At 37.9% G+C, this 26,147-nt stretch overlaps 3 protein-coding genes and 1 long non-coding RNA gene across 4 annotated transcripts; 3 read left to right on the forward strand and 1 right to left on the reverse strand.

The window, feature by feature from the left end:
• Positions 1 to 246: 246 nt before the first annotated feature.
• Positions 247 to 9,002, forward strand: LOC106422124. Its single transcript, XR_002661496.2, has 2 exons — positions 247 to 6,728; positions 6,878 to 9,002. It is a non-coding gene; the product is annotated as an uncharacterized LOC106422124 (long non-coding RNA).
• Positions 9,003 to 12,616: 3,614 nt separating this feature from the next.
• LOC106422131 (cryptochrome-1) lies at positions 12,617 to 16,141 on the reverse strand. The gene is made up of 4 exons (XM_013862959.3): positions 15,087 to 16,141; positions 14,628 to 14,846; positions 13,051 to 14,542; positions 12,617 to 12,859 (listed from the first exon to the last, which is right to left on the reverse strand). The coding sequence occupies exons 1-4, from the start codon at positions 15,412 to 15,414 to the stop codon at positions 12,856 to 12,858; spliced, it is 2,043 nt and encodes a 680-aa protein (XP_013718413.1). The 5' UTR covers positions 15,415 to 16,141; the 3' UTR covers positions 12,617 to 12,855.
• A 1,297-nt stretch (positions 16,142 to 17,438) lies between these two features.
• Positions 17,439 to 18,352, forward strand: LOC106422104 (glutathione S-transferase T3-like). Its single transcript, XM_013862934.1, has 2 exons — positions 17,439 to 17,837; positions 17,879 to 18,352. The coding sequence occupies exons 1-2, from the start codon at positions 17,439 to 17,441 to the stop codon at positions 18,350 to 18,352; spliced, it is 873 nt and encodes a 290-aa protein (XP_013718388.1).
• Positions 18,353 to 18,587: 235 nt separating this feature from the next.
• Positions 18,588 to 19,820, forward strand: LOC106422103 (uncharacterized protein At4g04775-like). Its single transcript, XM_013862933.2, has one exon. The coding sequence runs from the start codon at positions 18,623 to 18,625 to the stop codon at positions 19,190 to 19,192; it is 570 nt and encodes a 189-aa protein (XP_013718387.1). The 5' UTR covers positions 18,588 to 18,622; the 3' UTR covers positions 19,193 to 19,820.
• The last annotated feature ends 6,327 nt before the right edge of the window (positions 19,821 to 26,147 follow it).

The raw sequence follows: 26,147 nt of genomic DNA on the forward strand, positions 1-26,147 counted from the left end.
TCGAGCTAGTTCGGAGGTAGTCAAAACCCAGAGTCCTTTCGATTCAAGGCCCAGATACAAAGCATCATATCTGAAAAACCGGATCCCCGCGAGGATAATCCCAAGGAAAGAGTTCAGGGTCGAGGATCCGCGCTAAACTCACAAGCTCCAGCAGGTTCGGCCCAGAGAAGCTTCATTCCCCAGCTGGGAGAGGGCGACGGTCCGCAGGTGTCATCTCCACATGTTGTCAGATACCTCGGCACCCCGAAACTCCGGCCAGATAAGGAGTACCAAGAAGCAGGATGAGATACCTCATTTTCCCCTTAAAGGACCACTCGGGAGACCAATCTTCTGCGTACACTCGGAACGGATCAGACCTCAGAAAGCTTTTGAAGTCCTCAATCAACCAGGTGTAGACGATCGCAGACCCAGTCCAAGGAATCCTAAATCCCCGACGACACCTTGGCCTTTCCAAAGGAGGGGCACGCACCTCGAAGCAGGATCATCCATGACGCCGGGGGAGATGATCTCTAAACCCCCCAAGGTCCCGAAGAAAATAGCTATCATTATAGAATCCCTGGGGCAAGCTCAACCTACGAGCAATGCAAGGACCCATAGGTCATAAGAGAACCCGATAAGCCCTGGGAGAAAACTAGTAGTGAAACCACTTGTAGTATTCGATCCCCGACGGACTATCCCTCAGACAATGAAAGGAGGAACCCTCTCTTCATTGAGCACAACCCCTAGGCTCATCATCCAAGGAAACGCCAAGCTGTCGGCCTGGGACCAACCCAACTGATGGCACACGGCCAGGAGCCATGATGAACAAGCTGAGACGGGGATCTCCCAACAAGGGGACGAGGTTCTACGACAGGAAAGAGTCCACGAGCTATCAAAAAGCAAAGGTAAAACGTAGTCTACCTATTTGGAACACCTTGCAACCAACTATTCTATATTAGGATCTCCAGATCTCGATTTATATTACTCTATTATCTATTGTTTAAGCATTTTGGTTTCCTACTTATATGTATGCTAAGAGTCTCCAGACAAAGCTTATATAATGAAATAGTTCCGACTATAAAAGTTGTAGGAAAGCCACAATACTTAAAGGGGCATATAGGGCTGGATCAGGTTCCACGAAACCTTCGAATCCCAGCTCAGCCTCACTGATACGTGGTATTTCCACGTGAAAACAAATGGGTATGAGACATAAAGCAGGAATGGGTCTGCGCAAACCTGAGTATGCTGTCGATACTACCTAAAACCCATGTATAGCCTAAGACATATCGGGGTCCCCAAAAATCATACGCGCAAGTAGCTGTATTAAAACGCTCCAGGCTATACGATACATGGGACACTATATAAAAGTGCCAAAGTACTGTGACATACAGGGAGCACTCGACTGCTTGACCAGACGTGGAGAGTGGTAAAGTCTGGCACTTAGATTTTCATCCACACCAGTAAAACTTTAATAAGTCTGATAGTGGCTTCTGCAGAGGCAGCATGCAGCACAGGAACTCGATAGTGACCAGTTTCTGAGCGGTAGAATGCGAAATCCCAACAGGTACCGGTAGTAGTCTCTCCTAGGGAGGCGGAATACGGTCCATGCAAAACCATAATTCCGGGTTAATACGAAACCCGGGTCCAGGCCCACGCGTCCTATAACAAAACTTTCACGAGAAATCCCAAGAACTCTCGAAATCTTGAAAGACCTCAGGGTCCAAATACCTATAAACTACGGACCCAAGGTCCATAGTCATGCTAGGATTCCAGGGGTCGGTCCCAGGAACCCATAAACTTCAGGGTCCAAGGCCGACCGGATCCCCGAATTCTCCAAAAAGCCACACGGCCCCAAGGAATAAGGAGTGATTCCCACCAAGAAACGATTCAACACGCACGAAAGGAGTCAAAAGCAACAATCTCTTAAAAAGGGACCGCAAAGGATCAACGTTCAAAATAGTAGAAGACATTACTCAAAAGAAAAAATCTCAAAACACCAGCATAAAAAAAAAGGCGTCTCTAAACGTTCAAAAAGATGGATCTCCCGAGTATCGCGATCCCGCTGCAGATCCCGAGGTAGCTGCTTGAACCGGTCCTCTAGTCATCAGCTGGTCAACTCCTTCAGCCCAGAATAGGTAACGGCGATATTCTTCTTTCGGATTCCTGTGATCCACTTTCTTCTCTAGCCACTCCTTCATAAGCTCCCATCTAGCCGTAGCTCTCGCCCGGAGGACTGATTGGTCCCTATAGAACGCCATACCCCGCACTTGGTTACGAAGGAAAAACAATTCGGTGAGCAATCTCAGATGAACAGCCATAGGAGAGATACGAGCGGGTGGAGCTTCAGTACCAGCCGGAGGAACAAAAGAAGGACCAGAGACCGACGAAGCAGCTCTAACCAATCTTGGGGGAGGAGTATAAAAGGGTCGTCTCTTTCGGGTCTTTGCCTTTTGATACTCATCATAGATAATCGAAACCGGAAGCCTCGCAACGTTCCCTGAAGAAAGACAGCACGAAAAATTAGAAGAAAGAATTGCAGCAAGAAAAAAACAAAGAACGGAATCTCACCCCACACACGACTATGGCGTAGAGCCTCCTTGTTCATCAGGAAGTTCACCCACCGGAACCATTGAGGAACTCCCAACACGAGCTTCGCCACTACCTCCCCGATGAAAGACACTGGACGAGCTACATCTGTCATCATAATAAAACATCAGTTCCGGACAAGCGGCAAAAACAAGACGAAGAAGGTAACTTACCCACGGCATGCCAAAACGAAGGATATGGAGACGATCCTGGAATCTTCACAAATAAATACCGTTTGTCCCAATCGTCTCCAAAGGGATAGTTACCCTTGATTCCCCTTGAAGGCTCCTCTACCAAAGGAGTACCATCGCGAGACCGAAGGTGATAGAATCCCGGCTTGCTCACCAATGGAGCAAAATAGTAGAAGTACAAGATCTCATGTACTCCAACGACAAAGCCATGAAATTCCCCCAAGAACTTGAATAGCCATTAGAGTTCTCCAGGTCAGGGGAGTAAGCTGAGAATGACCGAAGCCAAAAAATGAAGTCACCTCGGCAACGATAGAGGGGACGCCAACTCGGAAACCTGCCTCCAGATACCCTTCATAGATAGCTATCTCATCAGATCCTCCATCCGGAGCCCGTTCAAACTCGGAAGGACATCTCATCACCACCGAGGGAGGAATCGCAAACTTCTTTTGGATATTGATAAGGCTCTCCTCCTGGATCTCGGAACGTGGGCCATCATCGAGGAAGTAGGAGCAACGCTGCCTCAGGGGTGCCATCGGAACTGCCTCATTATCAGCTTCCGAAATCTCTCCCCAGACGGAGTTAGGAGATGAGAAAGGGTCGGCGGAGAGACGACGCGGTCTTGTACGTCCACCCACGAACGAAGACGGGAAAGCTGAGGTATTGGGATTCATCTCAGAAGATTAGAAGCTCAAGACGGGTTGGAGCTACTCGAATGCGTTGCAAATCTTTATATACACCAAGTTTATCTTCCCCTAGAGCTGAAAAGAGGAAATATTCATATTGTCCGATATTCTGAAGGATCCTCAAAAGTGGCCAGGCCTGGAAGAAAAGGAAAGGACGATCTTCGCGAAAAAGGAATACGCCGCGAGAAAGGATTAAAGGCCGGAGATGTCCTCTTCAAGATATCGGATCTCAAGAATCTCCGGAAGAGATCATCGAAACTCCAGACTCTGTCCTCCATGGCAGATTCAAAGAACCTGAAGAAACACTACCAAGGCTGGGTCCTCTACAGAGAAACCGTCTCTCACTTGGGTCAGAAGAAGAAATTCCAGCCTACGAAGAACCCAAAAGATGAGAGCTCCTGGAACGCTGTCCTGCCCGAGGGATACCTGCTGAGAGCAACCCCAGTTGACTTGAGTGCACAGGTTATTCCCCGAAATCGATGACGAAATCGAAAAATAAGGGGCAAACTGTTGGGGAAAAATACTCAGGTATCATTTTCCTCCGAGCCCCAGGCAGGACCCTGATCTCCGGATCCCCGTTCCAGAAACGTTATGGGTCCCCAGTATCGAGTACCCCGGTATCGGTTCCAGGAACCGCCTCCAGCTCCAAGAAAAGGCAAATTGCCGATAAGGGGAATCTTCCATATTTCCGAATATGGAAGACTTCCATCTACTCCAACCGACAAGAACCGACCTATAGACGACTATATAAAGGGGACCCAAACCCTAGAATAAGGTATCGACACTTTTAGGCTTATAGATTATACTTAGACGGCTAGGGTTAGGGTTCATAACAAAAATACTTGTAATCCTTGCTTGTCTACTCAATAATGATCTCTTCAAGTCTCTTTTTCTCTAATCTCTCATAAACCCTTACGAAATACCTATAAATCTATATGAAACCCAGCTTATCCATCGTTTCGTAGTACTCTAAAAGATCCTACACAAAAATTCCCTAACAGTATCCATATTCATTGTGTCCATCATAGCTTCACGGTGTATCGCCTCGAAATCAGAAGGAGGGTCCGAGTCGACAACTCGCGCAGGACTCGATTCAGTCGCCACCGCCTTTCCTTTCTGTTCTTTGAAAAGTCTACCGCCCGACGACATGACAAGATTCTCGAAATCTATGACTAAAAGGCTAGAGAGAGAAGCAGAGAGAAAGAGAGAGAAAGTACCTGAGTCAGATGAAGAATGAAGAAAATGAAAGGCGAGAAGGGTATTTATAAGAAGGAAGCGCCGCACGCCCCGAGGCGTCATCATTAGGTCTAGATGAGCCCATTTAGGCGCGTGAACTTCACATCGTCTCGCGACGATTCGACTTCTCGAGGTAAACCAAGACCGGTTTGGACAGAGATTAGCTGTTATGACTAAAACCAAAGAAAACTGTCAGTCAGACCAAACCGGTGAAATCACGAGTCACAACAAGCAAGCCACGCATCCGATCGAAGAGTCGAGTGAGATCACGAGTCCAGAACATCAATCCTTCAGACCTTACTTCCAAATTCACTGAGTCGGCTACGCTACTCACCAGTGAACTGGGGGAACTTACTGTTGGGTATGGGTCTGACCCTCCCAAAAGGCCCACAGAATGATTTTCCTAACACATGACCATATAGGAGAGACTCGGCGTGTCGACTCGCGAGGGACCGATCGGCTCGACTTAAGACTGCTTTTAGCCGACAAAGCGAGCGACTAGAAGCAGTCGACACGATGACTCGAAGCAGCGGCCCAACAGCTCGGTCCAATCGACGAAAAGGCCCATTAGGTCAAGACGAATTAGGTTAACAAACTACCGCCTATAAAAGGAGGGAGAGAGGCAACGAGGAAGGGATCCGCAAATCACTACACACTTACTTTCAGCTAGAAACTAGGGTTTCATTTCTCTATTCTCGTCGAATTGTATTCTCCGGCGAACTAGCTTTCGCCGGCTTGTTTCCCTTTTTCTTCCCTCTTTTGTAACTCGACTGAGCAATCTCTTGATCTAATAAAACGCCTTTGTTTTGACCCACCGACGAGTCCTCGTCTCCTTTCATTCACTGGTTTATCGACAGTTCTCGGTTCAAACAGAACCGATGTAATTAAAAAAAAGAAGATATATAGACAGTAAAGAACCGATTGGCACATACGATACTTAATATTAATACGTATTCACAAAAGACAGAATTTTCTAATTTATTAATTTATGGTCTATTTAAATTTTACCTTAACATATTTTTAATTTAAATTTATTAAATATATTTTGACTAGATATAAAGACAAGCTTCTTATACAATTTTATATTGGCTCAAATCTTCAAAATTTTAATCTATGTATTTATATTTGTAATGATTTCATTAATGTTAATTTAGTTTTTAACGTAGTTTTATCTAGAGAGCTTTGTTTCATTGGTTGTTATCCAAACCATTTCAAATTTGAGTAATAAAATATTTGTTCATTGTCAAGAAAAAAAATATAGTTTTACCTTATGTTCAAAAACGCGCCCGTCTAGACGTTTATTCGCCTGATTAAATGGTGGTCGGAAGGCTGCCATGGTGAGGAAGAGGTATTCGCTGGTTCTAGGCACTGAAACAAAAAAACTTTCAAAAATCGAAATTTCAACGCTAAATATGTGTTTATCTCATGAATCTACTATATATGGCTGAAATTCACAAGAATTAGTTGTAAATACTATGAAATCGTGAGAAAAAAAATGAAGAAGAAGATATTTGAGATCTGGAAAACGCAAGGAAGAGGTTGAAGATAAGAGTAAAATTGTATTTTCTCATTCATTAAACTAAAATTATAAAAAAATGATGCAAATTGCATCGTTGCCTACTTGAACTCGAGTCCCTATATACAGGTTGACAAGAACACGGACCACTAGAATGTGTTATCTAAATAATTATTCTTCGCATACTTAATATATTAGCCTAAAACTTGGCGCCGAGTACACCCAGCTTAAATCCAGATTTTTTGGTTACTGGCTAGGCCCATGGTTCCCGATTCATAAGATTTAGTTTTGACGGCTGTAGTTTTATCTAATCATTAGATTAAACCTATTTGTGTTTCCTCAAGCTTACTGTCGCCGGAGCTTGCGTCAAAAACCTCTAAGCAGTGTAAAAAAAAAAAGGTAATCTTATGTGTTTCTGTGATTTCTAATTTTGTGAATCTTATGAATACTAAATTGGATTGGAATTTATTATGATGGTTGAATCATGTGGAGAGGTGAGAGAGTAATGAAGGTGAGATGGGGTTAAACCATAACTGTGTAAGTATATGGATGTTCTGATTCTACTATTGTTCTGAGAGCTGCTGGCAAGATATGGAAAATATACTCCTTTCTGTTTTTCTATTTGTTAGCGAATTTCAACTTAAATATGCAGTGAGGCAAAATTTATGTTTTGTGCATCTGCGCAGGCAATAAAAATTGAGCATTCTGAAAGAGTTCATGTGATTGCAGTTACCAAACCAAACTGCACCGCCAATTGCCAAGAATGTGTATTCTTTTGGAAAGTCAATTAGCATCCTCTTGGCTGTTAGTGTCGGTGACAACCGCAAACTACATGTGAAGCGTCTCTCTCAGATTGGGCGGTGAAGCGTCTCTCTAAAATTGGGCGGGGGGGGGGTTAATTTTCAAGTTTGATATCAGGCTGCATACGCAACTCTTTTATCATGTTCTGATATTAAGCTGAATTAAGTAACGAGACCACATATTTTAAAGCTTTAGTTAGGTTATATCTTTTGTGCTGAAATTCTGTTAGACTCATGATCATGTTAACTGTTCATGGTGTTTGAACAATCGAACATGCTCATAGATTCACTTATTCAGTTGAGTTTAGTACAAATATTTTCTGATGTGTTGTTTATAGAACTTCTGACATTGTTTGACACTGATCTGTTTCAAGTAGCTCCATTTCATACGTTTTACTCACATTTGTATGAACACATGACCGAGGTAAGTATTATGCCAACTATCAAAAGATGGAATAAATCCCTAGCACTTGAAGACAATATCTTATACTATTTTCTGTTAGAGCTGAGTTAAATTAAAAGTGTGTAGAAGAAGAAATTTAAGGATGAAGATGCTCAGGAAGTCAAAAGATTTCAGTATGAAGATGGTCAGGAAGAACCCTTTGAACTAAGCTTTGTTGTTTGATTACGTTTGGCTACTAGTGACTGATGGGAACAAAGATAAGATTCGACAAACATAAGAGAGTCCTATTGATAATGTTCTACTTGCCAAACAGAAACATATTGGCAAAGATACATAGGTCAAAAATATTTTACTGAGGAAGTGAAACAAAGCTTGGGGTAATCAAAAATATTTTACTGAAGCAGCCAAGACAAAAAAAATGAACCTCTTCTTGAGCATGTAGACATTAATTTTCGCTCTTCTTGAGCATGTAGACATTAATTTTCGTGCACTTGTGTTATAACTGTTGATACAGTTTGTTCACTTCCCTTTCATTAAAACAACTAGCCACAATTGTAAGGATATAGTGATGATTGGTTTTTGGATTACCGAAGATTTAATCTATTACGTATTTGAGATTATTTAGAATATCGAAACCTTGAAATAATGTGAATTGTAGTTTTGCCTACCTTTGACTAATGTTTGATAATTTTATTGAACAAAATAAGATAAATGATTAGTTCATATTTCTTATTGACATGTCTTTATCTCTAAAAAATACACAATTTAATTAATACTAAATATTGATTCCCCCTTTAAAGGTGCAAAATTATTTTGTATATAAACAATTTCAATATTTTTATGTTTATGTAGTAGAAACTCTATAAATCAATACTCATAAATTAATAAACATTATAAACTAATAAATTTCTCTGATCTCGAGTTGAACCGGTTCAAAATATGACACATATCGATAAGATAATAACTTCTTAGAAAAAATTATGCACACATATTGTTCCTTTAAAATAAAAAACCAATAATTTTGTATATATACATTATATATATATATACAAACAAACAATTGTATTGTTTGCTTAATATTCACAGTAAAATTATCTATATATTTTCTTAATACTTCAATATATTTTGCAAATATTTAATAAAATTATATCTAAACCATATTTAAATTTTATATTCACCAAATAACACAATAAAATAATATAAATATTGAATTTAAAAAATGTAATTAATGTATATACCGTAAAAAAATATTATTTTTTTCTTTTAAAAACTATTTTAAAATTAAAAAAAATGAAATAGCTGATATTTAATATTAATTTTCAAGTTTGATATCAGGCTGCATACACAACTCTTTTATCATGTTCTGATATTAAGCTGAATTAAGTAACGAGACCACATATTTTAAAGCTTTAGTTAGGTTATATCTTTTGTGATGAAATTCTGTTAGACTCATGATCATGTTAACTGTTCATGGTGTTTGAACAATCGAACATGCTCATAGATTCACTTATTCAGTTGAGTTTAGTACAAATATTTTCTGATGTGTTGTTTATAGAACTTCTGACATTGTTTGACACTGATCTGTTTCAAGTAGCTCCATTTCATACGTTTTACTCACATTTGTATGAACACATGACCGAGGTAAGTATTATGCCAACTATCAAAAGATGGAAGAAATCCCTAGCACTTGAAAACAATATCTTATACTATTTTCTGTTAGAGCTGAGTTAAATTAAAAGTGTGTAGAAGAAGAAGTTTAAGGATGAAGATGCTCAGGAAGTCAAAAGATTTCAGTATGAAGATGGTCAGGAAGAACCCTTTGAACTACGCTTTGTGGTTTGATTACGTTAGGCTACTAGTGACTGATGGGAACAAAGATAAGATTCGACAAACATAAGAGAGTCCTATTGATAACGTTCCACTTGCCAAACAGAAACATATTGGCAAAGATACATAGGTCAAAAATATTTTACTGAGGAAGTGAAACAAAGCTTGGGTAATCAAAAATATTTTACTGAAGCAGCCAAGACAAAAAATGAATCTCTTCTTGAGCATGTAGACATTAATTTTCGCTCTGCTTGAGCATGTAGACATTAATTTTTGTGCACTTGTGTTACAACTGTTGATACAGTTTGTTCACTTCTCTTTCATTAAAACAACTAGCCACAATTGTAAGGATATAGTGATGATTGGTTTTTGGATTACCGAAGATTCAATCTATTACGTATTTGAGATTATTTAGAATATCGAAACCTTGAAATAATGTGAATTGTAGTTTTGCCTACCTTTGACTAATGTTTGATAATTTTATTGAACAAAATAAGATAAATGATTAGTTCATATTTCTCATTGACATGTCTTTATCTCTGAAATATACACAATTTAATTAATACTAAATATTGATTCCCCCTTTAAAGGTGCAAAAATTATTTTGTATATAAACAATTTCAATATCTTTATGTTTATGTAGCAGAAACTATATAAATCAATACTCATAAATTAATAACATTATAAACTAATAAATTTCTCTGATCTCGAGTTGAACCGGTTCAAAATATGACACATATCGATAAGATAATAACTTCTTAGAAAAAATTATGCAAACATATTGTTCCTTTAAAATAAAAAATCAATCATTTATGTATATATACATTATATATATAAAAACAAACAATTTTATTGTTTGCTTTATATTCACAATAAAATTATCTATATATTTTCTTTATACTTCAATATATTTTGCAAATATTTAATAAAATTATATCTAACCCATATTTAAATTTTATATTCACCAAATAATACAATAAAATAATATGAATATTGAATTGAAAAAATGTAATTAATGTATATAAAGTATAAACAATATTTTTTTAAAACTATTTCAAAATTAAAAAATGTAAAATAATTTTTTTTAAATTAATAAAATGTTAAAATCCCAACATTATTAAATTACAGAGTTTTTACTGTAGTTATATTTTAGAAACAACCAATGTTATTTTGTATACAATAATATAAAATTTGTTTTATAGAGGGAAATATCATTATATCCAAATTATATAAAAATATATAAACTAAAAATTTGAAACACTTTTAATAGATTATACAATATCATGATAAAATTGAAAATGTATATCCTAACTTTTCTCTTGCTTATCTTCATGTCCTCAAATTAAACTCTATGGCATTAAATATTCCTGCAATGAGAGGTAATTGAAATTTAGATCAATGAAATTATCAGAGAAATCGAAGAGGTAACTGAAATTATAGAGAAATCGAAGATACTTTCAATTAGGAATTAAAACTAGGGTTCATAAACAAAAATTCAAACTGGGTTTCACTTAGAATTAAATCGCCTGTGGAAGAGAGCGGCCAAGACAAGAGCAGCTCAGGCAGGAAAGGATTTGATTTTAATTTCAGAAAATAATTGAAACTAGGTTTTGTTTTTGCATGCTCGAGTCTGAGAATGGCGGAAAATTATAAAAAAAAATGGCTAAGTATTTTGCCTCCAAAAACACTTTACAGCTATTGTAGTCATTTATATGTTTCCGCTTAATAAAATATTTTCCTAGCACTTATTTAATGCTACCAAAAAGTTGAATCAGATTTTAGCAGTTTTAGTAGCAGTTGGTGAATTAGTGCTACAATGCACTACTACTAATACCCATATTTCATGTGGTGGTAACAGCCTACATATAACAGACATATTCCAATAAATTATAAGCGGTCCAATCATTGATAGAGAGGCTTCCATGTATTGCTCCCCCAATTAGAAGAAGTGCTTCTGATTCATACACAAACACTCTCTTTGCGGACGAGATCACCCTGATAGAGATGCCAAAGAATTTCTCATTTCTGAACATGAGGATGTATAATGGAACCAATGACCTGGATAATGAAATGGCTCAATATAAAAATTAGATGCTTACTATAACTATCCACAAAGAACTCCGGGAAGCTACCATGTTTCTGGCTCAACTCTGACCGTACCCGCCCAACAGTGGTACATCAACCTGCATAAGGATCGATACACTCCTTTGCATAACCGACCAGTTTGTAGAGCAGTTTGCGAGCAGCATGAACCTAAAAAGACGGCGGATAATCTTTACAAGATCCCGCAACACCGAGATGTACTATTGCGTAGCTACATAGTGCACTTCAACAAAGAAAAGATATTCATTCCCAAATGTCAGCCATCTCCGTTTTCAAGAGAGGCATGCTACAAGAAGCTGACGAAATATCAATGCAGAACCATAGAGAACATATTCCCAACCATGTGCGCAAGTAAAATGGGAAAGAAGATTCAGCGAATTGATCCAAGCATTCTCAAAAGCAGTAATTAAGGGGCACGAAGAATGATTAAAGCACCAAAAACGAAAAACCCTATCAGAAACTTCAAAAATAGGCATAAGGAGGAATCATGGTAAATACCATAATTGTCTTGTAGAAGAAACTGAAGGAATGACATTGTCGCCCAGACATCTCCAATCTCTCCATCTCAAAACCAAAATTGATCATGTTCTGAGATAGATGAACCCACATGTAAAATGAATTTAAAAGATGAAAACTCTACGGTCTCGAATATTTATGTAGAAAAGGTCTTGTTCAGAACTGTTTGAAACTGATGAAAGAATAATTAACTGGAAAGCAGCAATAGCCTTTGGACCTGATGTCTTCTATTTTTGTAATCTTCTATTTTATGGATTTGTATTAGGCAGCTTTACTGGTATTTGTTCAAATATATTTTGGCTTGAAAATACATTCACAAACTTTTTTTTTGTGCAACTCATTCATTCATTCACAAACTTCTAACTATTCAAATTGTAGCTAGAATAGGTACAATTGTGTCAATACCGTGATCCCCCCCCCCCCCCCCCCCCCCCCCCCCCCCCCAAAAAAAAATGCGTTCACTTCTAATTACCCAAATGAAAGCACGATGTTGAGATTGTCTGATTTGAGCTCCTTAATCCCCATGTGTGTGTGTGGTCTCAATAACTGATATTCATATCCCAAAAGAGAAGTGTTCTACACACACTTGCAAACTATTAGTTAATCATAAATTTACAATACTAGATGTTTTTTATGGTCTCAATAACTGATATTCATATCCCAAAAGATAAGTGTTCTACACACAGTTGCAAACTATTAGTTAATCATAAATTTACAATACTAGATGTTTTTTTAAAGATTATGAATTGGCAGGAGTTTTTGACTATGACCAAAACTTGAAAGCCAACAAGTATGAGATTTGGTCTATTACCACAGTCGAGATACTATACAGTATTTTATTACAATATGAAACCTGATACATAGCAAGATGTACATCAGATAAGGTCCTACAAAGTTTCACTCCAGTTCCATAACCGGAAATACATTAACCATAACAAATGTATACTCGGCTTACAAGTCCACCCACGTTTAACCGGAGTTACAGTCCTTATGAAGTTCCTCTCCTTGTGCCTCGTTACCTGTAAAGTCAGACGGACCACAAAAAGTTTTTTGGAGATTAAAATCGACACTAATTGGCTTAACAAGTGTTACCACGTGCCAAACAAGTATATCAGGTTACTTGAATAATATAGGAAAATCGTACTTTTAACTTCACTCCTTTGAAAATATAAAAGACTTTCGAACAAAGTGAGATTTGCAAGTTACGTACCCGGTTTGTGACAGCCGTCTCCAGTTAACTATTTCATGGTGGTTCTGCAAGTAGCTAGATGTTGTACTTCCTCCTCCAATCCCATTCTCTTCACTAGCAAACTGTTCCGAGTACCCTGACCACTCGGGGACAATGCCTCCGTCCCTCTCTCTTCTTCCGCTGCTGGAAGATTCTGCTGTCGACTCTTCAGTGTTTTCTGCAACAATTCTAATATTGAATTCTGGAATCATAGCAGTGACTTGGTTCGAAACCTGTTCAGCTCTTGCCTCCTGCTGCTGAGCTTGGTTGGTGTTGACCATGTTCCTCGGAACCTCTGCTCTGCTATCTCCTACTGAATTTCTCAAATTCAGAGACGACTCTTCGTCTTCTTCAGGTCTGATCAACGAAGTAGTAATGCTTGGAACCATTTGATCCTCATATCTCCTGACTGGGTTGAGTCTGGTTGGTTCAGTCTCTTCCATTGTGATGTCTCTAGGGAACTCGATAGGAGCTTCAACAAACTCGGTAGAATCTCCAAGTCCTTCTTCGGTTCCGTTCTCTATTGCAGCTCTTGAGGCAGCTTCTAGTTGCCACATCTGTGAAAGTGCTTCATGAAGCCGTGCTTTTGCTTCATCTAATCCAACAATTGGTCGAGGGTAGTTTGATCCAAGCTCAATACCAGCAGCTTGAAGCACAGATTCAGGCGCGTTCCATGGATGATGTATCCACTCCGTGGGGAGTCTTGAAAGTTCTGGAAGCCATCTTCTTACGTACTCACCGTTTGGATCAAACTTGTATCCTTCAAACTGAGGGTTATCTATGCGATCAAACTCCCGGCTATCCGGCAGAGTACCGGTGATGTATTGCCAACCGAGAGCATCACTTTCTAAATCTGCATCAAGAAGTGTGTCCCAGAAATACTTCATCCCCCATCTCCATGGCAACTGAAGCACTTTGACAAAGAAGCTTGAAACAACTACTCTTATGCGATCGTGCAACCAACCAGTAGCCCATAACTCTCTCATCCCGGCATCGACCAGGGGATATCCCGTCCGGCCTTGCCTCCACGCCTTGAAATAGTTCTCATCCACAGCCCAAGGGAAGAACTTAAGATGGCCGAGAAGTGGTCTTTCATGTGAGTAGGGGTGGTTGAAGCTTATGTACCTAGAGTATTCCCGGAGACCGATAGATTTGAGGAAAAGATTCACGCTTTCTTCCCCGGCTTGGTTTCCTTCGTTTGCCCACGCAACCTGTTTGATCCGAAGAAGATGGAAAACTTTTCTCACACTCACTTCCCCAAAATGCAAGTGTGGAGAAAGGAACGAGGTTGTGGCACTGTCAGCTTTCCTGCGGTTCTTAGAGTATTCAATCAGTGGTCCGTTTATGAAGGTTGTGAGAGCCTTATCAGCATTACTCCAACCCGGAGACCAGGCACGAGCTAGAAGTGCATTGCTTCCTTTCTCTGATTCATCTTCGAAGATCAATGTATCCGCAACACACTTGGACACATCACCTGCTAACATAAAAGAGTTATCAAAAGTGGATAAGATACATTTCAGATAGTCACAAGTGTGTGTGTGTGTGGTGGAGAAACAAACCAGAAATGATCTTCTTGGGTGGGAGAAGAGGAGACTCAGGGTCATAAGGCATGCTAAGGCACCTTTCCCAAAAGGCAGCAAACATTGAGAAAGGACGGCCTAATTCATCAGTCACTTCCCATGGCTCGTAAAGCAAATCTGCGTTGAATGATTTAACCGCTATCCCTTCCGCTGTCAGAGCGTCCTTGGCACGATGATCACGGACCAAGGATAATGGATCTGAAATATCAAAAACTTATATCTTTTGAGAGTGGATAAATATCTTAAATATATATGGAACATAACAGATGCATCTAAGTACACCAAAAAACAAAACTCAGAACAAGAGACATAAGTACACCAAAACAAAACATAACCCATAAGAGTATATAGACTATTTCAGTCACAAAAATGAAATCTTTTAAGTAAACCATTAATCTAGATTTGAAAGAGAGGGAAGGGAGATGGAGGAACACAGACCATACAAATGGTTGAAGAAGATCTGAGAAGCACCAGTGGATTTAACAACTTCAAGAAGAGAAGCAACACTATCGGTAGATCTCTTGGTGATGAGACAAGTACCAAGGCTTCTAAGAGAAGAATCAAGCTGAGCCAAACTGTTCTTGAGCCACCACCTTGAAACCCTACCAGGCTGATAGTGTCCTTCTTCCTCTGGTGCCCATACAAACACAGCGATTACAGGTCCAGCTCTTACAGCTGCAGCTAAAGCTGGATTATCTTCAACTCTTAGATCTCTCCTAAACCATACAATACTACACCCACCACCACCTGAACATGAATTAGACATCTCCCAATCCTAAAGCTCTTACGGCTGCAGCAAACTGATTTTTTTTATTCAGTCTGCAGAAGAATCGAAGCCCTTTGGTGTATATTTTTGATGAGAAAAAAAAGAAAAAAAAAGCTTATCTTATCGAATATCTTTGTGTGAGTGCCTCTCTGGCAAAATGCAACTATACTTTTGGAAATTATTCACCCAAAAAGATTTTTTTCTAATTTTGGACTGAAATTTAGTATTCATCATTGTATTTAATATTACGTTACACTTAGAAATATAATTACTAACTAGATTTAGATTTTGATCCGCACGCCCATGCGGGTGTTTGTTTTTATAGTTATATATATCAATATTTTTCTATAGTTTTTGTTAGTGTATATTTTTTACATTTATTGGTATTAAATATTTGTTTAATATAACATTTATACACCAATTTTTTTATTTATATGAGTAATTTATTTATTTATCTAACTGTCAATTAAATTAGTGTTTATAATTTGTCTTATTAGATTCGCATTGGCATATAGTTATATAAAATATACATAAAATAACATATTTAAACAAGCATTTTTATTTAATATTTTTTTTTCAAGTTGATTATTTACATGGGTTTGTAAAGTTTTATTATTAGTGATAGATATTAAAGAATAGACTATAATACTATAAATAATATTTTGTTGGACTATTATCTCATCTGCTTAAGGTGAAACATATAGCTAATGAAAAGATTATAAGTAAGCTTAAGAAACTTCCATCTACATTAATATTTAGCGACTGTTCGTTATTAGCTAAAAAGCAATAAAAATATGAACTACACATAAAATATGTTATATCAGAAAATTTAAATTTATTGGTTTATTATTTCAGTTATATATAAATCCATGTGGGATTTATATTAGACCAACATTATCGGCGTCCTTAGCCTGATTTCTAAGGAATATTGGGCCAAAAATTAAATCAAAAAGGCTTAATTACAAAGAAACGGAAGTCGATTGTCCTTAATTAAGAAGTTTTGTCGATGGTCCTTAGTGCTAGCTGGCTGAATACGATTGGGTGTGGAAGTGGTGTAGAGCAATGTCGTTTTGCCGTCTGAAAATCAATTGCATGTTCTCCCGACTCTCTCTCTCTCGACGGCGAAAGAGTTCGACAGAGATCGTCCCCCCCCCCATTTCATCCCGATTTCAAAATCCTCTCGGGTATTTCGCTCCCTCGACACCGATCCATTGTCTCACCGAAAGCTTCTCCACCGATTTCAATCGAAAAGGTATGTCTTCCTCATCCGCTTTGAGATTATGTCTTGTTATTGTCGCTCTACCTCCTTCGCATCCGGGTCTTGTTGGTTTTTGTTATGATGAAAAGAATGCCGTTTGTGATTGTATGGTTTGCGTTTTAAATAAATTAATTTGAGATCCAGTAGTTCTTATTGTTAGATTCATAGATTATAGGTATTGGTTACTTGTCGTTTGTTAGATTCGCCGATGATATGATTCCCGTTTGTTGTAATTTTCGATCTACTTTCATGAACAAGAACACCCATTTGCACATTCATTCGAGCTCGAGTTAGAGTAGTTGTTATTGGTAGATTTGCCGATCGTAGGTATTGGTAAATTGCTAGTGATTTGACTGTAGTTGTTAATGCTAAACTGAATATACAAGGCAACCAAATCCTCTTTTGCGCTAGATAGTTGCTAAAATGAATTGACAAGGCTAGAAGTTAAGTATGTTTTGAACGATAGCTTTGTAGTTCTGTTTTGATGTAACTAAATTGCATTGCCAAGTCTGATTGTATTTTGTATTGAAGTTCGTATGAAACCAAATCTCTTTTTAATTTAATGAAATTGTGAAATGTGTAATAACTTCTGATTAGACTTTGGTAGATAATGGTTAGGTGGTTGTTACTTATTACTTGTTACCGTTTCACATATTAAATCCCTTCCATAGTTCATTCTTTCATATAATCTCCATACTCTTCTTTCTCTCCTCTTTGATAACCATTCTGCTTTATTTTCGAAACTCTCATCTCTGTTCTTCGTACTATGGATTCAAGGAATCCATATAGCCAGTATTCTATTTATGTAGGGCTTCTTAACAGTCAACGAGAAAATGTAGTGAATGAAAACTTTCCTTATGAAAGTTTTCCTTCTAGTGTAAACATTGGAGCCTCAGAAATCCCTCCTTTCAGTTCCCAACAATCTGAGGCTCCAACTCTACCTGAAGACACACCCACGGAGCGTCGGGAGAGAAAGAAATGGACCCCAGCTGATGACGAGGTTCTAATCAGTGCCTGGCTAAACACATCTAAGGATGCTGTTGTTGGAAATGATCAAAAGTCAGGCACCTTCTGGAAACGAGTAGGAGAATACTACGCAGCAAGTCCTCATGCTAGACAAGTCCTCATGCTAGACAGGGTGGTGAGAACAGAGAGCATATCCATTGTAAGCAGAGGTGGCATAAGATTAATGACCTGACAAACAAGTTCTGTGGAGCATTCGCTGCTGCAGAGAGACAAATCACCAGCGGACAGAATGACAACGATGTTCTAAAGGTGGCTCATGACATCTTCTACTCCGACCACACCATGAAGTTTACCCTTGAGCATGTGTGGTGTGTGTTGAGGTCTGAACAGAAATGGTTAAGCCTGAACACTCCTAAAGCTACTGCCAGTTCTAAGAGAAAAACAAGTGAGGCCGGTTCGCAATCTCCAAGCACCAATGGTGGTGACCATGAGATGCGGCTCGAAGGTATCAAGGCTGCAAAAGCAAGAAGGAATAATGCTAAAGGGAAGGCTCTTGAGGAGTATAAGAGCGTGTGGGAGCTCAAGATGGAAGATTTGGCGATGAAGGAGAAACTATCCAAGCTCGCCATACTTGACACTCTCCTTGCTAAAAAGGAATCACTTAGTGAGACTGAAGAAGTTGTCAAGAATAAACTCCTTGCCGAGTATTTCTAACTATGTTTGTAGTTTATAATAAAAATGTTTGTACTTTCGGGTTGTTTCTTGTGTAATTTCTAAAATGTTATGTTTTAAGTTATGATGATTGTACTTCTTGTTTTATATGAATGTGATGTTCCTGCTTGCTTTATATGCTTGTTTCTGTGATGCAAAAATTTTAGTCATGCTTGTTTCTTTGCTTCCGGCTTGTGTACTTAATAGAGTATTGAATCATGGTTTTTTTGTGAATGTACTTATATTCTAAATTCTTTGCAGGTTAAGGAACTAATGGGACTGGATTACAGCTATACCCAGCCTTCTGAATCGGAGGAGTATGGTGAAAACTCAGCAGACAGTGGCTACAGCCAAACAGAAGATGATATACTACTGGACCAAGCTGAGATTGATGCCGCGCGACGTCAGTACCCTCCGCAGCCTGAGGTTGAGTTTGGATTCCCGAAGACATGCTACTGTGGTGGCGACCCTCTTGTAGCAACCTCTTACACCAGAAATGATCCAGGCCGAAGGTATTACACGTGTGAGAATGTTGACGACGGAGAGTGCCATGTTTGGAAGTGGTGGGATGTGGCGGTTATGGAGGAGATGAGAGCCATGGATAGACAGTATGGGAAGCTGTCTGAAAAGGTAGATTATCTTAACTTTATGAGTGATTATGAGACACACCTTAGGCAGGTTAAGGATCTCCATAATGACAATAAGCAGAAACTGATTAGGCTTGAGAAGATAGTATGTGACTTAGCTAAGAAGAAATCAAGGGTTAGGAATGGCTTAGAATTCGTTGTTGGTGTAATGGTTTTCGTTGTAGTTGTTGCTGGAATGGTCCTCATGTTTAAGTAAAGGGTTACGAGTGGCGTACAACTCGTTGTTGCTGTCTAATGTTTTCAACGAATTGTTGTTGCTGTCTAATGTTTCCTAATGAATAGGATTGTTTTATGTTGAGAATGTTTTTATTGTAATATGTGTGTAATGTATGGAACAGAACAAGTCCAATGTTTCGACTATGTAATATGTCCTTGTAATGTTTTCGATTGTCCAATGTTTGTAATATGTATTCTGTTGTGGTAAAGTGACAAGAGCGACTTTTTGTGGTAATGAACATGTCAAATGTTTTCAGCTAAAAGACCATTAAAATTCATAACCGAAAGACCAACAAGAAGAACAACAATTGTAGATTTATTTATTTTTTGGTAAAAGACAACAATGCTAGATTACTTGAAGATATTTCAAGGAGGTTCACATGTATTTGTTTCTTTTGACATTTGTAACGAAAAGACCACATGTATTTGTTTGTTTCTTCCACAAGAAAACAACTAAGTATCACAAGATGAATACTTCTAAAAAATCAGCATCACGGGAGTTTCACACATGATGCTATAAGTATGGTACTTGATACGCCCAAAATAAGGATCACTCTTTCGGTAAGGTTGATATGAACTCAGATCCGAGAGGATTGAAAACTGATGGATCGAAGGGTGACACTAAGGGTTGCGGAATAGCCCAAAGATACTACCAGACTTCGATCGTTGCCGGATGTGACGCATCGGTCCAACAAAAGAAGGATCGAAACTTGGAGATAACCTCACCAAGAAACTAAGACGTGTTCTAAACAAAGAACAATGAGAGAAACTCATAAAAAGGGAAAAACAATCTGTTTTATTTCGTGGCTCTAAGGCCTTATTTATAGGATTACAAGTTGTATAGATCCAAAGAAAAATGTGCTAAAAACAAGACATTGGAAATAGAAACAAAGACTTGACTAAATAAAGTCTTTGACTGAAACTTGGACTACCTCTTCATATAGCCACGACCAGGACTTTGAAAGGTGAAGAATATACTCCTGATATGGGCCAAGACATGTCCCTTTGAGGCCTGGTCGAAATCCATCTTTTTCCTTAGCCAATATTTATCGGTTTCTCCATTTGGCCCAAACAAGTTCGTTTTTGAATCTTTTTGAAAACCATCAAGCCCAATGCTTTCTTGAACATTTAGAACATGAATAATAACCTTTTTCATGATTGAATTGACCGTTGGTTCATCAGAAAGAAGGTTAGCCATTTCGAGCTTCTCGGGTGGTCTGAATTCGCGAGAACTGAAGATCACCTGATTTGTAAATAGCATAACTATCACATATGAACTCCGTTTGATCTGATTCTTCTTCAAGGAGCTCCGTAATTGAGTTGAGAACATTCTCCAAGTGATTTCATGCGTAGAAGCCTCGTGGTTTGGAAGATATGAGTCAAACAATGAACATATATCTTTACTGCTTTCCATGATCAAGCCATGCATGCCTGTTTTGCCCGGTGCGCTACCCCACGGCACATCATTCCCTCCCTCTTAAAGGATTTGACCTCAAATCCATTTCACCTCTATCAAAAGGAAATGAATAAGAGAAAACGAATTTTAAAATCATATAAAATTCAATGAAGGAAAAGTATGGACAGAAAGTTCCTTGGAGTTTTGGACTTGTTTTCCTCAAGTACTTCCAGTTCTATGTCCCTGATACATAAGAACTTTGGCGTTCACCAGTGTTTTATCTCCTTGGGAACTGATCATACTTATCCTGTACTTTCAAAACAACTAGGGAAACCACATCAAATATGCGAGAGAAATAATCAAAGAGTTTCTCTATCCTTAGGACATCAAGAACATGATCCAAACTCTTAGGATAATCATCAAAAAAATGTGTTGTAAACCAAGATGACATCAAAGCTCAAGAACACAAAATTTTCAAACATTGGTTTCAAATTATGCCAAGATTTATCAGTTTCAACACACAAGTTATCAAGCTTCAAAACAGAATCAAAAATAAAATCGGTTTCAGCTCTATGTGATTTTTGTTTCAGCAACTTCTTAACCAAAAATTCGTCCAAGGCACAAGTGGATGCAAATAAATTACCAGTGATCAGTTCATGTCTATAAGGGCTCAGATTAAAGTCATTTTCTTTGAAGACAGATGAATCAAACGATTTTCTAGCACAAAAATCAGACTGTTGCAAATCAAGCTCAAATGACTTTTCAAGATGATCAAAACTTTTGCTATGTTTCAAAAACTGATCAAGACTCAAAACAAATCCAAAATGGATGTCATTGCCATTTTGAAAACGTTTTTGATCAAGAATTCCGTCAAGTTCAAATTTCTCAGAAGAATGAATCATGTTATCAAAAACAGAATTTGAAACACAAAATTCTTTAACTTTGTCAAAACCAAAACGATTTACAACAGGAGAACTGATCTTAACAAACATTTCAGGCAGAGAATTAAGTAAATAAAGTTTCTCACAGTGCTTTTTAGGCAAAGGCGTAGAAGTTGTGCCTGGATCAAAGCAAAGATGTTTCTCTATGATGATGGATGATGTGCTTGGTGCTTCCTCATCAAAGATTGGATCAAGCTCGTCTTCTTCATCAAAGATGGGACTAAGATCATTGTCCAAGGGTCTCCTAGTCTCAAGACGTGGTCCTTGATGTTGGTAGTTCAATGGTTCTTCCTCAAAAACCTGTGAAACTAGAACAAGACTACTCGGATGCTCCGGTTCAAAACAGGTTAGTCCATTAGTCTCTTCATTATCAATATCAAACATAAGATCAGGTTTTGGAGAAGGAAGATCACATTCATCCTCACAAGTGATCCAACTTTCCATTAGCTCTTCATCATACTTATCAAAAATTGGTAAAGAATCTGAAAAATCTTTTAGATCTTCAAGGTTGTTTTCAGATTTACCTTTGGATTTTAAACTGATGAAAATTGATGGCTCAGCTACTGGGGCACGTGTGGGTGTGCTCTTCTTTTGGCTCTTGCTGACGTCCTTGAGGGCTTTGTCCACACCCTTCACAAAGTTATCACAAAATTGTTGGACATCAAACTGAAAATGTTTCCTTTTTGGATCAGCTTCGCCTTTGGACGTTTTGAACTGCTCTTTGCACCTCCTGTTCGGCATCTTATGTGGTCTTCTTTGGGCTAGTCTTTCCTGCACAGGAACAAAATCATCAAAAACATTCAATGAATTTTGAGATGAAGATTTAAAGTTAGCCTCTCGCTGGAATTTCTTCTTGCTACTTCCCTTGTGAAGACCAAACATCTTTATCCTGAAAAATTACTTAACACAAAAGGGTTAACAGATAAAATAATCCTCACACTCTCAAGTGTTTGATCTCACCCACACAAGTGTTTCTCTAAGATTTTAGTGGTCACTCAAGAGTCTCCTCAAGGTTCTAAGAGAACAAATCAAGAATCTCAATGGGTAGATCCAAAGCAAACAAAGGGTTTTTCTCAAGATAGATAGATAAGAGATTTTTGATTTTTGAAATCCGTTTTAACCACCTCAAATGCTGGATTTCTCCTCAGCCAGCAGACTTTCTCTTCCACCACCAATCCACAAAACAAACTTTGAACTTTTTCTATTTTTTTTTTTATTTTTATTTTTTTGAATCAAATCGTAAATCTTTTTTTTTTTTTTATAAATGGATGGTAATGAGGGTCCCGGATTCAAGAAAGGTAGAAGAAGAAGTGTTTGAAGAAGATGGAGAGATGAGAAGATGGAATGATAATAGAGTTACCGGAAGAGTAGCTCTGATACCACTTGATACGCCCAAAATAAGGATCACTCTTTCGGTAAGGTTGATATGAACTCAGATCCGAGAGGATTGAGAACTGATGGATCGAGGGGTGACACTAAGGGTTGCGGAATAGCCCAAAGATACTACCAGACATCGATCGTTGCCGGATGTGACGCACCGGTCCAACAAAAGAAAGATCGAAACTTGGAGATAACCTCACCAAGAAACTAAGACGTGTTCTAAACAAAGAACAATGAGAGAAACTCATAAAAATGGAAAAACAATCTGTTTTATTTCGTGGCTCTAAGGCCTTATTTATAGGATTACAAGTTGTAGAGATTCAAAGAAAAATGTGCTAAAAACAAGACATTGGAAATAGAAACAAAGACTTGACTAAATAAAGTCTTTGACTGAAACTTGGACTACCTCTTCATATAGCCACGACCAGGACTTTGAAAGGTAAAGAATATACTCCTGATATGGGCCAAGACATGTCCCTTTGAGGCTTGGTCGAAATCCATCTTTTCCCTTAGCCAATATTTATCGGTTTCTCCATTTGGCCCAAACAAGTTCGTTTTTGAATCTTTTTGAAAACCATCAAGCCCAATGCTTTCTTGAACATTTAGAACATGAATAATGACCTTTGTCATGATTGAATTGACCGTTGGTTCATCAGAAAGAAGGTTAGCCATTTCGAGCTTCTCGGGTGGTCTGAATTCGCGAGAACTGAATATCACCTGATTTGTAAATAGCATAACTATCACATATGAACTCCGTTTGATCTGATTCTTCTTCAAGGAGCTCCGTAATTGAGTTGAGAACATTCTCCAAGTGATTTCATGCGTAGAAGCCTCGTGGTTTGGAAGATATGAGTCAAACAATGAACATATATCTTTACTGCTTTCCATGATCAAGCCATGCATGCCTGTTTTGTCCGGTGTGCTACCCCACGGCACATCAGTACTTCTAGTGTCATTACACATACACAATTCCTCTCTCTTCTACTCATTTCGCAAACAATTTCTCTTTTTTCATTTAAATGGCATCTTCTTCCCATTATCATTACCACAAAGATGATGATGCTGATTTTGAATCCCCATTTGAAGAATTTTTTTAACAACTATGCTTCTATTCCAGAACCGAAAGAGCGAAAAAAACGTATTTTATCGAGAGAAACTGGGAAGAAGGCCACGAGAAGCTCTGGAATGATTACTTTAGCGATACTCCAACATACCCTTCCAAGTTATTCCGGCGACGGTTTCGAATGAACAAATCATTGTTCTTGTGTATTCTGCATCGTCTCTCCACAGAAGTACCGTATTTTCAACCAACAGAAGATGCAGCCAGACGGTCTAGTCTATCACCCTTACAAAAATGTACTGCAGCAATTCAACAATTGGCATATGGTGGTGGGGCTGATACAGTTGACGAATATGTCCGACTTGCTGAAACAACAGCTCGAAAATGTTTGCACAATTTTACCGCCGGAATAATCAACTTGTTTGGCGATGAATACGTAAGATGTCCCACACCGGAGGATCTGGAAAGACTACTCCATATTGGAGACCAACGTGGATTTCCAGGGATGATTGGAAGCATCGACTGTATGCATTGGGAGTGGAAGAATTGCCCCACCGCTTGGAAAGGAATATATTCACGAGGAACCGGAAAACCAACAATTGTGTTGGAGGCGGTAGCTTCATATGACCTATGGATATGACACGCGTTTTTTCGAGCTCCAGGTACTATGAACGATCTTAATATTCTTGATCGATCACCTGTTTTTGATGACATTAACGGAATTGCGCCACAAGTAAACTTCTATGTCAGCGGAACGGAGTACCATTTGGCTTATTATCTCACGGATGGTATTTATCCGAAATGGGCGAATTTTATTCAATCTATCCGACTACCACAAGGTGAAAAGAATTCATTATTTTCTAAAACCCAAGAAGCTGTTCGAAAAGATGTTGAGCATGCATTTAGAGTCCTGCAAGCTAAATTTGCCGTTGTCAAAAATCTATCTAAGTTATGGGATAAAGACAAAATAGCAAATATTATGAGAGCATGTATCATAGTCTATAATATGATTGTCGAAGATGAACGAGATTCATACACTCAGTATAACGTTTTAGAATTTCAACAAGGAGAAGATGTGGATCAAACATTTTCCGTCAAAAGACTACAAAACACGGCAATACAATTGGTCGCCGAACAGAAGTTCGGGATAATGAAGCCCATCAACAATTAAAAGAAGATTTGATTGAAAATATATGGGATGAATTTAGACATCTTCCAAATAACATATAATGTTTAAGTTTCTATGAATTCAATAAAATGTTTTTTTGCTTTTATTTATGATGTTTGTAATTTTTTTTTCTTGTTTCTTTTTGGCAACTCTGTAATTTTCTTATGTTTTCAATTTTAATGTTATATGTTTTATTTTAAACTTATCTTTTATATGCCATTACTTATTAAAATAAATAATTAATTTACTAAGAGACAACAAAAAGTCCTACCAATAATCTACACTTTTGGGATTGTCTCTTACCTTTGTAACATAAAAATAATAATAAAATAAGGTAAAGACTTAAAAATTAGTCCTACCAATAATGTTGCTCTTAGTCTATTTGACACATCGTATAAATAATGGACAAAGTAAATATGGATTATAATAAAATGGGCCATGGGTAAGTCTCGTAAATGTAATTAATAGGACCAATATGATAAGAAATATTAGACTGTTGTAAAAAAAAAGATAAGAAATATTAGATTATGTCCAATTGGTTATGTAACACTATGAAATAGGGTTGTTCAATCCGGATATCGGTTCGGTTTAGGTTCGTTTTTTTTTGGTTTTCGGTATTTCGGTTAGTAAAATATAACTACCATTCTAAAACCATATTTACTTCGGTTCGGTTCGGTTTATATACCGTCGGTTTTCGGTTTATTCGGTTTTATACCAAAAAACATAATTATTTAGTTTGAGATCATATAAAATGAATTTTAGAGTCATATTATCAACACAGTCATTTATTAAAAATATATTACATGTTCAAATAAATGAACAAAAACGTAAAAATGCTTCTACCATCAAATAAAATCATCAAATCTATAATTAAAATCAGAGTCTAAAATTTTGAAAATAAAAATATAAAACAAAACAGAAACATGAAAGAAAAGTTTTTCCATTCTTCCATATTTAGTGTTCATTAAAGTCATGCTTTTTCGATTGAAC

Source organism: Brassica napus, chromosome C9 (assembly GCF_020379485.1).
Source record: "Brassica napus cultivar Da-Ae chromosome C9, Da-Ae, whole genome shotgun sequence".
In the NCBI taxonomy this organism is placed as follows: domain Eukaryota; kingdom Viridiplantae; phylum Streptophyta; class Magnoliopsida; order Brassicales; family Brassicaceae; genus Brassica; species Brassica napus.